Source organism: Nicotiana attenuata, chromosome 11 (genome assembly GCF_001879085.1).
Source record: "Nicotiana attenuata strain UT chromosome 11, NIATTr2, whole genome shotgun sequence".
Taxonomy (NCBI): Eukaryota; Viridiplantae; Streptophyta; class Magnoliopsida; order Solanales; family Solanaceae; genus Nicotiana; species Nicotiana attenuata.
Window position 1 is genome coordinate 56,177,283 of NC_031999.1, and position 14,149 is coordinate 56,191,431.

At 34.0% G+C, this 14,149-nt stretch overlaps 2 protein-coding genes across 2 annotated transcripts; both read left to right on the top strand.

Moving 5' to 3' along the window:
- Positions 1,538-3,689, top strand: LOC109234918 (putative F-box protein At2g02030). Its single transcript, XM_019400958.1, has 3 exons — positions 1,538-1,591; positions 1,899-1,988; positions 2,294-3,689. Exons 1-3 carry the CDS (start codon positions 1,538-1,540, stop codon positions 3,389-3,391), a joined length of 1,242 nt encoding a protein of 413 aa, XP_019256503.1. The 3' UTR covers positions 3,392-3,689.
- LOC109234592 lies at positions 9,014-13,164 on the top strand. Its single transcript, XM_019400641.1, has 5 exons — positions 9,014-9,774; positions 10,911-11,129; positions 12,058-12,147; positions 12,350-12,454; positions 12,632-13,164. Exons 1-5 carry the CDS (start codon positions 9,229-9,231, stop codon positions 12,848-12,850), a joined length of 1,179 nt encoding a protein of 392 aa, XP_019256186.1. The 5' UTR covers positions 9,014-9,228; the 3' UTR covers positions 12,851-13,164.

A 14,149-nucleotide genomic window follows, 5' to 3' on the forward strand; every position in this document is an offset into this window, starting at 1 on the left:
TGTAATGACTGATTCAAACTTAAACTTTTTTTTGTTATTTTGTGGTGAATCAATTATGATTGGTGCTGTGTTGATTCACCCCAAAATATTTTTTGATGGGTTTAATTTGTGGTGAAACAGTGTAATATTTTTTGATGGGCTTAATCAGTTATGAATGGTGCATATTTCAGCAGAATCATTGTCTCTTCAAATGACTTTTAGCAGAATCAGTTATGAATGCTGCAATGTTGCTTCAAATGACTTTGACTTGTTTCTTACTGGTGTCCACATTGTTCTAGGGATTGTTATGCAGGGTACTTGGTGTCTAATTGGTTTTTCATGCTTATCTATGGGGCAGACGCTTGATACATCTTTCCAGTTCTCATGGTAAAGATTCCCAAACTCGGGGCAGTTTGACACCACAACTGAAGGAGAAATGCTTCAGCTCTAGCGAGCAACTTTCTAGTGTAGCACAGATGATACATTGGCACTCTAGTTTATTGGCTGAAGCTCTTCTGCATATAATCACAAACCTATAGCAAATTAAACTTGCAAATTATACTTATCCATGAGGACTTGATATAGCAAATTAAACTTGCAAACAAATAACAAATGATCTAAAAAAAAGAAAAGGACAGAGAGATTATAATGGACAATAGTCAAATTTACTTGATTGAACACAATAAGAATTACTACAAAAACTGCATATTTGTTCATTGACAAACAAAAAACTAAGCCCAGTTGGGTACATTGCAACTTCAACTTCAACACTTTCTTCATTGCAACCAAGCCATTAGCATAATACAACAAAAGAAAAATGCAACTACAACTTCAACACATGTTCTTCACGGCTACAAAACAGACAAAAAACGCCCATGACAACAACAAATTTTTTTTCCATCGTTTCAAATTTGAATCCAAGTTCGACACTTTCTTCTCCAAGCAAGACAATTCTTCAAATCTGAAGCATTACTACCTAAGAATTCATCCAGGGTCTTCTTCAAATTGTTCCTTTCTTTACGAATGACATTCAATGAAATTTTTTGAGTGTGGATAAACATTGACACATGGGCCGGAAGTTCTTCATGGCGCCATTCCCAATAACGACAAGCAATGTCTTCAGGACGAGGACATTTGAAGAATCTACGACCACCATTCATAGGTGTCGTAGCAGTAAACTGGTTAGCAGTCAATCCGCAAAAACAAGTGCGTAACTGACCTGATTCACGAGAAGAAGTAGAAGAAACTGACATTATAGAGGACTCCTACTTGATTTTGTTGAATTTGAGAATTCAATTTGAGAGGTGGGAGATGGGGAATATTGGTCTGCAAAGAGGACAGAAAAACGATGGCTAACAAATTGGGTGAAATCCGTGTTTTATTTAGGTTATTTGTTAATAGGTCGGAGCGGATGGGTTATTTTGGGGCGGGTTAGGTTCAACATATTGGGTATGGACATGGGTCTTTTGTTTTAAAATCAGCCAATGACAAGTTGCCACGTAATTAGTATTTAAGCTTTATTTTTTTAAATGAGGAACCGTTAGTTGGAGTGTCATATATGGGCCAGGAAAATAACGTTAGGGATACTAGTGGCCCAAAAGGTGGACGGATGGTATTTTTAACCCTGAAACTATAGTTCAGGGTCAGTTCTGGCCCTTTTCCGAAAATAAAATAATAAAGGTAAAAAATCTTCAAAAATATAAAAGTAACATTAATTTTAGAAAAGATTAAAAGAAGTGACATATAAAAAGGAAGGAGAGGAGTAATTTTTGGAAAGAAATTAATAAGTTACATCTACTGGATTAATATATGAGATCCTTTGGCTCGTTCAAAATTAAATGACAAAATTTGTACTCCAATATTGAGGACCCGACCCGGCCCATCTCTAATTATAAAAATCCCTACCATTCAAATCAAAGCTCCAAACTGACACAAAAGGCAAATCACAAACAGAGGAAGAAATCAAAGAGTTGGTGAAGCCATCAAAGCAGATGGAGGTTGTTGATGAGGTGAGTTCTTTTGTTGAACACACTTTTTGTTGTTTTCTATGGCTAAATAGTGTATAATTCCGTGTTTAATTTTACTTAAATTACTGTTAAAATTGCTAATTCAATGCTAGAGAAGTATAGCCAAGGCATCAAACATGTTGGAAATACTGAAAGTTTCAATTTTGTTACTATTTCTTTGTAAAATGTAGATAGAAGAAATCAAACATGTTTCAGGTTTATCTTTTCTAAAGTCATGGTTGAAATGTCTAATATTGTAGTAGTACTTTTAAAAAATTGTCTGGTTGTTCTTTGTTGTTTTAATCTAGGCCACGGCAGTTCACTTCCCAGAGGAAATACTTGGGGACATCCTCAGCAGGTTAACTGTGCGGTCTCTTCTTCGTTTCGAATGTGTTTCAAAATTTTGGAATACATTGATATCTAAGCCTTACTTTAAGACGAAGCATCTCAATCATGCCAAGAATGACCAAAATTCCCAAAAGTTTCTTATTTGCCAAAAGTGCCCTAAGGATCGTATATTTTCCATGTGTTGTTGTCCTTTATCCTCGGTTCAACTGGTTGAGGATGTACAGAAACTTGATTGCCCTTCAAACTCTAGACCAGGGTACTGCGAAATCAATTGTTTTTGCAATGGCTTGGCTATTATCACGGTTGATAATATTTTAGATGCAACACGCATACTTTTGCTGTGGAACCCCTCCACAAGAGAATCAATCGTACTTCCAAATCCACAGTTTTCAGCAGAGGAATTTTCTTGTTTTGGATTGGCATATGACTCAACTAGTGGCGACTATAAGATCCTTATTATTCACGATATCGAATATCATGGTGGTTTCCGACTGCCTAGTGAAATTCTGGCATTGAAAAGTGGTCTCTGGAGAAAAATTGATAAACATCCTTGTGGCAGTCACAATGTGTTGTCTGGTATGCATTCTTTGGCATTTGTACACGAGGCATTTCATTGGATCGGAAAAACAAAAGGAAATTATTTTGTGGTTTCATTTGGTATTTCAAATGAAGTGTACGGAGAAATACCTTTACCTTTGGAAATATGCTTGCTGAGCGACATCAATGTTGGCGTTTCGGTATTGGAAGGAATGCTTTGTGCTTATTCTACTTACGAGTCTCATCAGGGGGAGGGAACTTTTAAGTTATGGGTAATGAAAGACTATCACATCAAGGAATCTTGGAATGCATTGTTTACTATAAGAATTTCCGAGATTTATGTAGCTGTTCTGAAGTATAGGTTTGCAGATGGTGAGTTGTTATTCTGGTGCATACACTATCAATGTGGGACTAACGTATTTAGGACATCCAGAGAACCATCTGTATTATGGCCTCGAGGTGGTGGTCAGAAGGGATTTGCTTTTACGGAAAGCTTGATCTCTCCAAAGTTACTTACTTAGTATTTGCTTATGTATGATGGGGCACTTTCTCTTTTTTCAGTTATCATGCTACAACCTCTTATTCTTATTAGTTTATCTTTTGCTCGCCAGTTTTTTGGTTTCAATTCATGTTCTCATAGAAACAACAGGAGCTTTGTCTTAGCTAAGAAAGAAGTGGTTAAACCCCCTTCTTGCTTACCTATTATTCTTTGTCTAGTCTTATATGCTAATTGCTAGAACTATTGCACTGCTTATTCTTCAGTTGTAGTTTTAGTGGAACAACCTTCTAGCTGGATTGATAATTAATATTCTGAATCAATTAATTCAAAATTTGCAGATTAGAGCTGTTTACAATTTCAATATCATAAAGGGCTGATCTTTTGAGTTGTGAGTTGGGCTTAAGTGCAATCGTATTTGTGGCAGGATATGTTAGAAGGGGAGCCTTGGCGTAACTGGTAAAGTTGATGCCATGTGACCAGGGTTCGAGCCATGGAAACAACCTCTTGCAGAAATGCAGGGTAAGGCTGTGTACGATGGACCCTTGTGGTCCGGCCCTTTCCCGAACCCCGCGCATAGCGGGAGCTTAGTGCACCGAGCTGCCTTTTTTTGTGGCAGGATATGTTAAAACTTTGTTGTGCAGTAATGTTCGTTAGTATAAAGGAGAGTTAAGTGTACTTTGACGTCTCTGGTTTTGATAAGGTGTTAACTGCAAAAGATGTTGCTCAAGTTAGCATGCTTCCCATCCAGTTTTTGGGTCAATTCTCACTTCGTAGATTTTTGCCGAATCCGAGTTTGATGTTCCAACCATTACCAAACTAATACCTATTATGTTTATTACTTCATATGCTTATGTTGCGTATAATGTTAATACCGTAACGGATCAATTTCAACGACCTTTTCACACTAGTACTTAGTTTCTCCAATAAACTCTGATATTTTTATCAAGTTTTGAATGATTTTCTAATCAGATTGTTCCTGCGTTTCGGATATGAAGTCTCGTTGAAGTTTAGACAAAGGTGCTGTTGAGATATTGGGAACTGGCTCCCTTTTGGCATTCTATAATTGTTCTGTATTTGTTGAATTCTACAGTTTAGATCAATACTTTTAACATTAATTACCTCGGTTGAGTTTTGGAACGACAACTTGGAGGTAATAGCTAGACAATGATATTCTTGGGAGCATTTATGCAAGCCTACGATGAAGGTGGTATGAGATTTAAATCTTAGGGGTCGTTTGGTACGAGGGATAAGGCGGGATAAGATGTGAGATTAAATTTATATCGTGTTTGGTTAGCGGTATAAATTTATCCTACAACCAAACACGGTATAAATTTAATCCCCGACTTAATCCAGAATATCCCATCTTATCCTATCAAACTTGAGATTATTTTATCCTATATCCCATGTGGTATAAATTAGTCCTGGGATTATAATTTCGGGATAATTTAGTCCGCATACCAGATGATACTTAAATAATATCTCTAATGGCTAAACTTCAGTGGAATTTTCGTACCAAACAAAGATACTAACTTCGTGGTCCTGAATATCAACACATGGTCTACTGAAAACTAACATAGATAACAGGAAAAATAATAACCCTAGAATTCAAACTAAATAACTGTAGTCAATTGAAGTATTTGAAATATTATTAACTGGGACTATTATTCCTCAAACTTGTTGGGAACATCTCTGCAGTTATAAGCCCTCTACTTTGAGAAGTGATCTGACATCTTTGTTGATTGAAAGTATTTGATATAATTTTTAGTTATTGTCGAACATTCATGAACACTCTATAGTCCAATTTATGTATTAAAAAGGGATAATTACAGCCCTTGTCACTTGGCCTAACAGCCCAACCGAAAATGGCCCACGTTTGAAGTCCTTACCTAGTTTGACCCAGGTTATACATAATCTGAAAGAAAATTTTCAGCCTTTAGCCACTATTACAAATACACTTTTAGGGTTTCTTTATTTTCATTTTTCCCCAGCATACTTTATACTCTCAACCCGCCTCTCTTTGCTTTCTCCTTTCTTTCTCTTCTCTCACTCACATAGATCTGAATATTTATAGAACTCAAACTTGATTTAAAGCATTTTCTCTACTAAGTTGCTTAATCTTCATAAATTTTTATAGATCTCAAATATTTGAATCTCGATTTATGTGTGTCCAAATTTAAAATTGAAGTTTTGTTGCATCCATATTCTAAACTCCATTGAAGGAGCTTTGAAGCTCTAAGTTCAACTCAGATTTGGAAAATCTAACTCTAAAGTGATGAGGTTAAGTTAAAAATTATTGTAAAAGCTTGTAATGATAAGAATTTTGAGTGTTGGGTTAACTGTGTTTGATTAACATTGGTTTTGGGAACCATACTAGTTGAAGAAGGAAGGTCAAGATGAAATCCAGTTTTGTATACACCGTTCTACATCATTATACAACATTATACAAAATTATAATGAGGGTATAATGTTGTATAATATTGTATATTGGGTGTGAAAATACTGTTATACAACATTGATCTTTTTTTTGAAGTAAGTTTCTCTTTCATGATAGTAATTTTAGTTTTGTTGCATGTTTTTTATTTTTAGTTTTTCCACAGTTCCCTTTTGCTTTTGTTTTGGTTACTTTTTGTTTAGATTTTTCTTTTTGCTTTTACTTCATATTCTCTATGTTTTCTATTAACACTGAGTTTGCTTTTTTTTTTTGCCAGCGAAATACTGGTATACATTATTCAACATTTCATATACAAGTTTATACAAATTTATACATCAATATACATTACTGTACAGATGCAGTTAAAACTGAAAAATAGAATTTTTGGATTTTTTTCTCACTTTTATCTAACAATTTATATATAAAGTTGATTTTTCCGTTGATTTATCTACTAAATGATGAATTTTCAAATTTTTCTTTTCTTGTTGAGTTTTCTATCAAAAACTTTGGAGCAAATTCATCTATATAGAACTTGAAAAATAAGAGATTTTAGGTCTGTTTTTTGTATGTTTATAGCTGGGATAGGAATGTATAAACTTGGGTAAAGAAATAGAACAAAAAACCATGAAAAATTTGCGTCAGAATAAAAAGGGCATGAAGGTTTTTTTCTGATCTGAGCCAAATAATATTGGGCTACATATTTGTAAACTTAAATCTGGGTCATCTGATTGCAAGGTTAACTTGTGGAGTGTATTATTACGTAATTCCTACTATTAAAAACTATAGTCGTAACTGTTACTTCTATTACGTTTGGCTTACTTAAATAGTTAATACGTAGTAATATTTTTCTCTCTTTCTTTTTTTTGGTTGTTTTTTGTTTTATGTTCTGAAAGAGGCTAATATTATTGTGGTTTTGTAGAATTTCTGCAATTTCAAAACCAACGTATGATTCAAGAGTCTTAAGTTCTATATTTCAAAACAAGCATATTTCATATAAAATACAGGTCTTGTAAGTTATTGTAATTAGATACACTTGAAGTTGGAGGAGAATAAGAAAATTTCTATCTTTATCTTTCAATACTAGTTAACTTTCGTATTGTCAAGAAAGAGAGAAAAAATGAATACTATGTAATATGGTTTTATTTCTTAAAAAAAAAAAAAAGCATCACAACTCTCCATACTCAAAGCTATTAAATCTTAATTAAAGTAGAATTTCTCTTTTGTTAGTTAATTATGAACTTCACTCATTCAAAATGAAAAATATTCCGTTAATAGAAATCCATCCACCACCAAACATATCACCTTCTTTGGACTTTATAAAAAGAAAAAAAAAGGAACCAAAACTAATTTCACTTAAGATAGATTAAGGATGTATCATCTATTTTACAACTTATCATAAAAAGTTGAGAAAATGCCAAGATAGACCTCACGTAGCTTATTAGGACATGCGAAGCTACATGTCTTAAACGGTGGTCAATTGACCATCATTCGTTGAAAAATTACACTACGTATATAAGTAAAATATTAGGTTTTAGAGGTATATAACATGTATTGAACATCTTTTATCGAATTTTTTTTTCCTCACTTCTTTTAAGTTTGAATACCTTTGGAAAAATTTCTTGCTTCGCCACTGCTTATTAGCCGCAATTTTTTCAACGAAAGAAGTTCTATGCTCGTAAAGGTATTGTTAGTAGTAACATATACTCCCTCCGTTCACTTTTACTTGGCACGTCTTGACTTTTCGCGCTTCTTAAGAAATATATAATAAATGAAGTGCATAATTTATCATGATACTCAAATTAATTGATACATATTTTATTGAATTTGAGAAAATTATTTGAAATGAGTAATAAATACTGTGGGTATAACAGGAAAAAAATTATGTTCCCTTAATATGTATAAAATGATAAGTAAAAATGAAAACTATTTCTAATATAACTGTCAAGTAAAAGTGAACGGAGAAAGTGCATCCTTTCTTCAACAAGAGAGGTCCTCAATTATTAATTGCTATTATTATACCTTTTGGTGTAATTGAGGGTGCTTAGACGAATATTGTACAAGACACGTGTTTCTAGTTTATAGTGATTTTTTGTGTGTGAGAGGGTTAATGATGCATTTCGAACAAGGACGGATAATAAAACCCCATTTCCCATAAAGCTAACACTGTAAGGGTTCGTTTGGTTGGAATACGGTTTATTCCGGTATAAGTTATGTTGGGATAAATTATGTTGGAATTAGTTATGCTGGGATTGTTGTTTATTTACTGTTTGGTATGTTGTATTAAGAATGACAATTGCATAATTTTTAAGAAGAATGTATAAGTTATACCGGTGCTAATTACCCCACCCTCTATAAGGTATAAGTTATTCCAGTGTTAAAATTAACACCGTGATAACTTATACATGATTTGCTAACCAAACAGAGTATTAAGATGGTATTAAGTTTTTATACCACCCTTATACCTTCTTATACCTCATACCAAACCAAACGGTTTAGGGGTATAAAGAGGTATAGGGGTGGTATAAAAATTTAATACCACCTTAATACTCTGTTTGGTTAGCAAATCAAGTATAAATTATCCCGGTGTTAATTTTAACACCGGGATAACTTATACCTTATAGAGGGTGGGGTAATTAGCACCGGTATAACTTATATCTTTTTCTTAGAAATTATGCAATTGTCATTCTTAATACAACATACCAAACAATGAATAAATAACAATCTCAGCATAATTAATCCCAGCATAACTTATCCCAATATAACTTATACCGGCATAACTTATACCAGTATAAATCGTATTCCAACCAAATGACCCTTAAGGGGTAAATTTAGTGGGAATTATTATTTTTAGCCCATATCAGAAACTATTTATATTCGGTAGCCGAAAAGTATATAAAATTTATATAATTTTTGTATATAACATACAAAATGTATTTATATACAAGAAATATAGAAAAATTAACTCAAATAGCCGCCAACCTAATCGCTTAATATATATATATATATTATTCATGTATAACATACGTATAAAATATGGATAATCAATGTATAGTTTATGTATACCGATTAGAAAAAGTAACATTGAATTTGGCCAGCTATATATTTTTGGATTATTATTTTGAACGCGACTATATAATGTCATTTTTCCTAAATTTAGTGAAAGTTTGAGGGGTTAGTATGTATTAATCCCAAAAAGTAATTGTAATTAATTAGCATCATGTGAAATCTCTCAAAGTGTAAACGCTCTTGTAAGCCAAGTAGACAAAAGGGCAAAATTCTCTGTGCCCAAAAATTTGAATTCAAGGCAGCGCCAAACTCTCTCTCTAATCATCTTCTTCTTCTTCTTCTTCTTCTTCATCTCTCTCACACAGACACACACTCTCTGTCCTAAAATTCAAACATTAATTTCTCTCCAAAAAAAACCAACAATGTCTTCTATCAGACCATCATCTCGCTATGCTAATAAAACTGGTTTTGATTCACAACGATCTTCCACTAAATCCGACCCATCTTCTTCTACAGAACTCACACCAAGAACCCACAACAAAAACAACGCTCTAATCAAAATCAAGAACGCTTCAAATGGTGTTACTCCAACTACAACCCACCATTCCAATTTCAGCTCCATGGTTAAAAAATTCGTTGAACACAAATCTGCGTCTTCTAAATTGATTAAGCAGAAAAAGGGTGATTTGAAATTGGTTATACCTGTGGATTTTATAGCTGAAGATTTGAAGAAAACGGCGAAAAGAGGCACTGGTTTGAGTGCTTTGCATAAGAAGTTGTTTAAAGGTTCTTCTTCTAGTTCTACTGGTGTGAAGAAAGAGGAGAAGAAAGCGTTGACTGAGGTCAAAGGGAATACGAGAACATTGGGAATGGTGCTTAGAAGTGAGAGGGAGCTGTTGAGTATGAACAAGGAGCAAGAGGATCAGATTCTTGAGCTCAAGTTGTTGCTTGAGGAGAAAAACCGAGAGGTACTTACTCTATTTGTATGTCTGATTTTGCTGCCTACCGTTGCATTATCTTAGTTTTTGGACGCTAATTTTGGTTTAAAAGGTTTTATCAACAGTTTGGGATTGTTAAAAAGCTGTGTCTTTTTGAAATCTTTTTGGTAAATTTTAGGGCAAGATGCAAACTTTTTGTCTATTTCAGTCAAAGAGATTAGTTTCCCAAATGTGGATTTTCAGAATATTGGAGGTGTAATTTAGGGCAACCCAGTGCACTAGTCCCGCTATGCGCAGGGTCCCGAAAAGGGTCGGACCACAAGGGTCTATCGTATGCGGCCTTACCTTGCATTTCTGGAAGAGACTGTTTCCACGGTTCATTGGAGGTGTAATTTGAAATCATAAAATGCCCCTTTTAGAAGTATTTGTGTTGTGAAAGTGGTAATCAATGTCTTTGGTATTAGAGGTTTATAACATTAAAAATGCTGGAATATATCTTGTGCAAGATGGCATTTTTATTGTTGCAAAATGTGGGATAATATTACTTTTGATGGCACATTGGTTGATTATCAGTTAGTTGGAAGTATTCGTGGTTACTAACTGAATATATGCATATGTTACTTAAGTTGATGCTTGAAGAGAAAAACAAAGAGGTTCTATATTTGTATATCATATAGTTTAATCTTGCATTCTATCATAGTTCTTGAAATTTGAACCTTTTTTCTTCTTCTGTAGCATAAATTTTTATAAGGGAATTTTTCTATGTGCATCTTAATAAATGGAGGCTAACTTTGAATGGAAGACCAACAGCTTGTTCTTTAATTTGTTCAAAAGTTGTGGCTTTTATTATTATTTGGGAGCACAATTTAGAGCAAGGTGCTAAATCTTTGTCTATTTTATTCAAAAAGTTTATCTTTTGATATGTGGATTTTCAAGGATAATAGAGGTGTAAATTTGCGCGGAAACTTCTTTTTGAAGATGACACATTTGTTGTTGTAAAATGTGTCTGGTGTTGGTGGTTGATAATCGAAAAGAATAATGTAATTATCTTGTTCGAGATGCCACATTTATTGTTCCTCCCCGCAGTTTGCAGCCTGAATCAATTAATCTTTTGAGGTTATGTTACCTCTTTGCTTAATTTTCTGATTTGCTCATAATACTGACAGGTTGAGAAGCTTAAGGATTTGTGCTTAAAGCAAAGAGAAGAAATAAAGTCATTGAAAAGTGCCGTGCTGTTCCCGGATGTTATGAATTCTCAACTTCAGGATATTTTGGAGAAGCAGGGTTCAGAACTCATACAGGCAAAGCAGCTTATACCAAATCTTCAAAGGCAGGTCACTTCTCTTACAGGCCAACTACAATGCCTAGCCGAAGATCTTGCTGAGGTAACAATATAAGTCATTATCGCGTGCTATCAGCTTCATATGAATCGTTTAGGTCTGTTTGTTGGAATCTTTCTATTCTCTAAACCACAAAATTCCAATATATATTGTATTTAAAAAGCTGCACCATTACTTATGATAAACAAAAACTAGTTAAACTCAGTCAAGTTTTCTGTTAATATCATTAGCCATTACTAATCTTCAACATGAAATGCAATTGCACCAAACTAGAGTTTGCGGTTGTACTTCAAAGATTCAAAATATCTACTGCCAAAGAGAATCTCCATGATCGAATGATCCATGAACTCTTAAATGTCTTAAAACATATTGCAGAAGAGAAATGATTTTCTACCTCACTGATGAACCACAAAGGCCCCAAGACATGATTGTATTGTTTTTGGTTGCTGCTTGCTCCATCAGAAACTTAGTACTGTTAAAATACTGGTCAAGATGAAAATACGGAAGAATTCTATACGGATCTAGTAGATATAAACTTTTTGAATATTTCACTTTTTCATGTTGAAAGTCAAACTATCACTTCTATGTTTCTTAAAAAATGATTTGGAGGGAGCTATATGTTGGGATCTTGCATCATTTCGTTGCCCATATAGCGTTGGGAATAAATTGTTTAATGGGGTTTTTTCTGCTCTTCCACTCTGTAAGATGAAAAAACAAAGGTAAGGAGTGCCATTAGCTTGCTCTTTGGTTTCTCATGTCATCAAGTAATATGTTTGTAGTGTAGTTTACCTTCTGATAGGCGCAAAACACTCCTGTTTCTTTTAATTACGCTGCTCTGTTGCTACCACAATTTTGAAAAGTCTGTTGATTTGGCACCCAAGTGCTTTGGATGTAATAGTGCAAATGTCTTTGGTTTATCATAAGACCAGCATTAGATTGTTTGAGAAAGTGGCTGATCCTATAATTTTCACAGGTCAAAGCTGATAAATATGCTATAAGAGGGAGCTATGATTCTCTTGGTAGCCCTCCAGGATATGATCAAGAAGAAGCAGCTAATTCTCTGGTAAAAACATCTGAATAATGTGCAAAAGTTTCAAATGCAACACGAAGTTCGTTGTGAACAGATTACTGATGTAGCTTAGATAATATCCTTTCATGCATTTATTCTGCTCAAAGTTATTATCCTTTCTAAAGGTATTTGACATGAATATGCATGTTAGGCATTCGCTTCAGGGGAATTGATTAGGTTTCTTTGTTTCTTTTAGGAATTCAGCTCTGAGGATCACACTATTCCCGGCAGTCCAGATGACATGTTTCTCAAGGATGTAAACCCCTGCTTAACACCTTATTACGCCAAGACAAAGTCCAAGGTGAGCGTCTCATTGGTGCATTCGTTGTGTAAAGTTCGAAAGTTGTCAGTGACAGCCCTTCTTGTGAGGGCAATCCTGAATTTGCTATTGCTTTGAAATATCTTCTTGATACATAGTTTTTATGCTCTTACAAATAAGGTAACTCGTGTTTCAGTGTCTAACATGTTAATTTTTTAGGAATTTGAGAACTTCAATTCTCCTGATGCTAAAGATCTGGTAAAAAACAATATTCAAGTTTATCATGAGACCAGCTACAGTTCTTGTGCAAGGAAGTTGTCGAAAAGTTCAGACTGTCGCCAACATTCCAACACAGGTAATAAAGCAACCCGTGCAGCTCGCAGATCTGATGAAAGCAAATGCACATACGGAAAGCAGGTCCCCGGTAGGTTCTTCTGAATTGTCCTCAATCCTGAAGATGCTTCTTGAGGGCAATAAAGCCTTAAAGTCCGATAGCTCAGCTGAGAACAACATCCGTGGTGAATGCATAGCGTCAAATTCCTATTCCCTTCTCTTCTTTTCAATATACTATCGAAATCAATCTGCTTTTCAATGTTCTTTTTAGATGTAGACCAAGTATCTGGTTCAGTATACATTTTGTTGGTATCTTATAAGATATGCTGGCCTAATTCCAATAGTCCATGAATCTGAGTAGTCATGGTTATGTTTTACAAACCCTTGTGATTCGTTAATAAGATGATAATATCATGTAATGCAAGTGTATTTCAAGAAAGATCAAGCCCATGGAATAATCATGGCGCGCTAAGGATGCAATTTCAAGATTGTATTTCACTAAATCAGGGTAAGAATATCATATCAGTGACTCCACACTACTATATTTAGGAGGAGCTATTCCATGATAGGGATCATCGTTATTTTAAATATTCTAACTATTATTAGAGAAAGCAGTTGTTTTGGACTTTGGACCATTCAATGTTTTCTCTTAAAATATAGAATCTTTATGTAAATAATTGATGGCAACTAACCTAAACGATAAAAGCATTTACCTGTGCTCCTGAATTCAAAAGGTCAGACAGGATCTGCTTTGAATTCAGCCTTTTTTCCCCTTTCTTCCCACTATGGATATTACTGGCTAGAAATGACACCAGGTAGCCACTCTAGATGGTTGCTATTTAGGAGTTTGATGGTGCGTCCTAAATTTCAGTTTTTCAGTTCAAATTTTAAGGACAAAAATGACCTGAATTGTCTTGAAGTTGAGATTTTTAGTTTAAATTTTATGGCAGAATAAGTATTGGCTAATCTCTAAATAGCATTCCTGAGAATGATTATCTGTGCACGACCGGGATGGTTCAGTTTTGATATAAACTGAACCAAACCAACTATATTTGTTTTGATTGGTTCGATTTTATCGGGGGTTTTCAGGTTTTTGTTACATAAATATTTGTTCAATTTTACTTTGTTAAAGTTATAGACAAAGTTTTAATAAGTAAATACAGGTTTAGTAAAATTTAAAAATTTGACGAACATATGATCTATTAAGATATTCTTATAGAAGAATGTTTTTAGTAACATACATTATAGTTATTTTCTTAGTAGTTTAATAATAGTTGTTCGTTGATGTACGCTTTCAAGGTTAATAGATTTAATAATTAAACATAAAAATCAATACTATACCTAAATAATGATATATTCTATTTAATTTTAAATTCTCGAAATACCATTTCAAATTCGAAAAAG

Bases quoted from the DNA above. Each gene is read 5' to 3' on its own strand.
- LOC109234918 (XM_019400958.1), top strand. From the start codon at position 1,538: ATGGGCCAGGAAAATAACGTTAGGGATACTAGTGGCCCAAAAGGTGGA. The intron at 1,592-1,898 runs GTATTTTTAACC...TTCAAATCAAAG, and splicing joins GCCCAAAAGGTGGACGGATG to CTCCAAACTGACACAAAAGG. The intron at 1,989-2,293 runs GTGAGTTCTTTT...GTTTTAATCTAG, and splicing joins AGATGGAGGTTGTTGATGAG to GCCACGGCAGTTCACTTCCC.
- LOC109234592 (XM_019400641.1), top strand. From the start codon at position 9,229: ATGTCTTCTATCAGACCATCATCTCGCTATGCTAATAAAACTGGTTTT. The intron at 11,130-12,057 runs GTAACAATATAA...TAATTTTCACAG, and splicing joins TAGCCGAAGATCTTGCTGAG to GTCAAAGCTGATAAATATGC. The intron at 12,148-12,349 runs GTAAAAACATCT...TGTTTCTTTTAG, and splicing joins AAGAAGCAGCTAATTCTCTG to GAATTCAGCTCTGAGGATCA.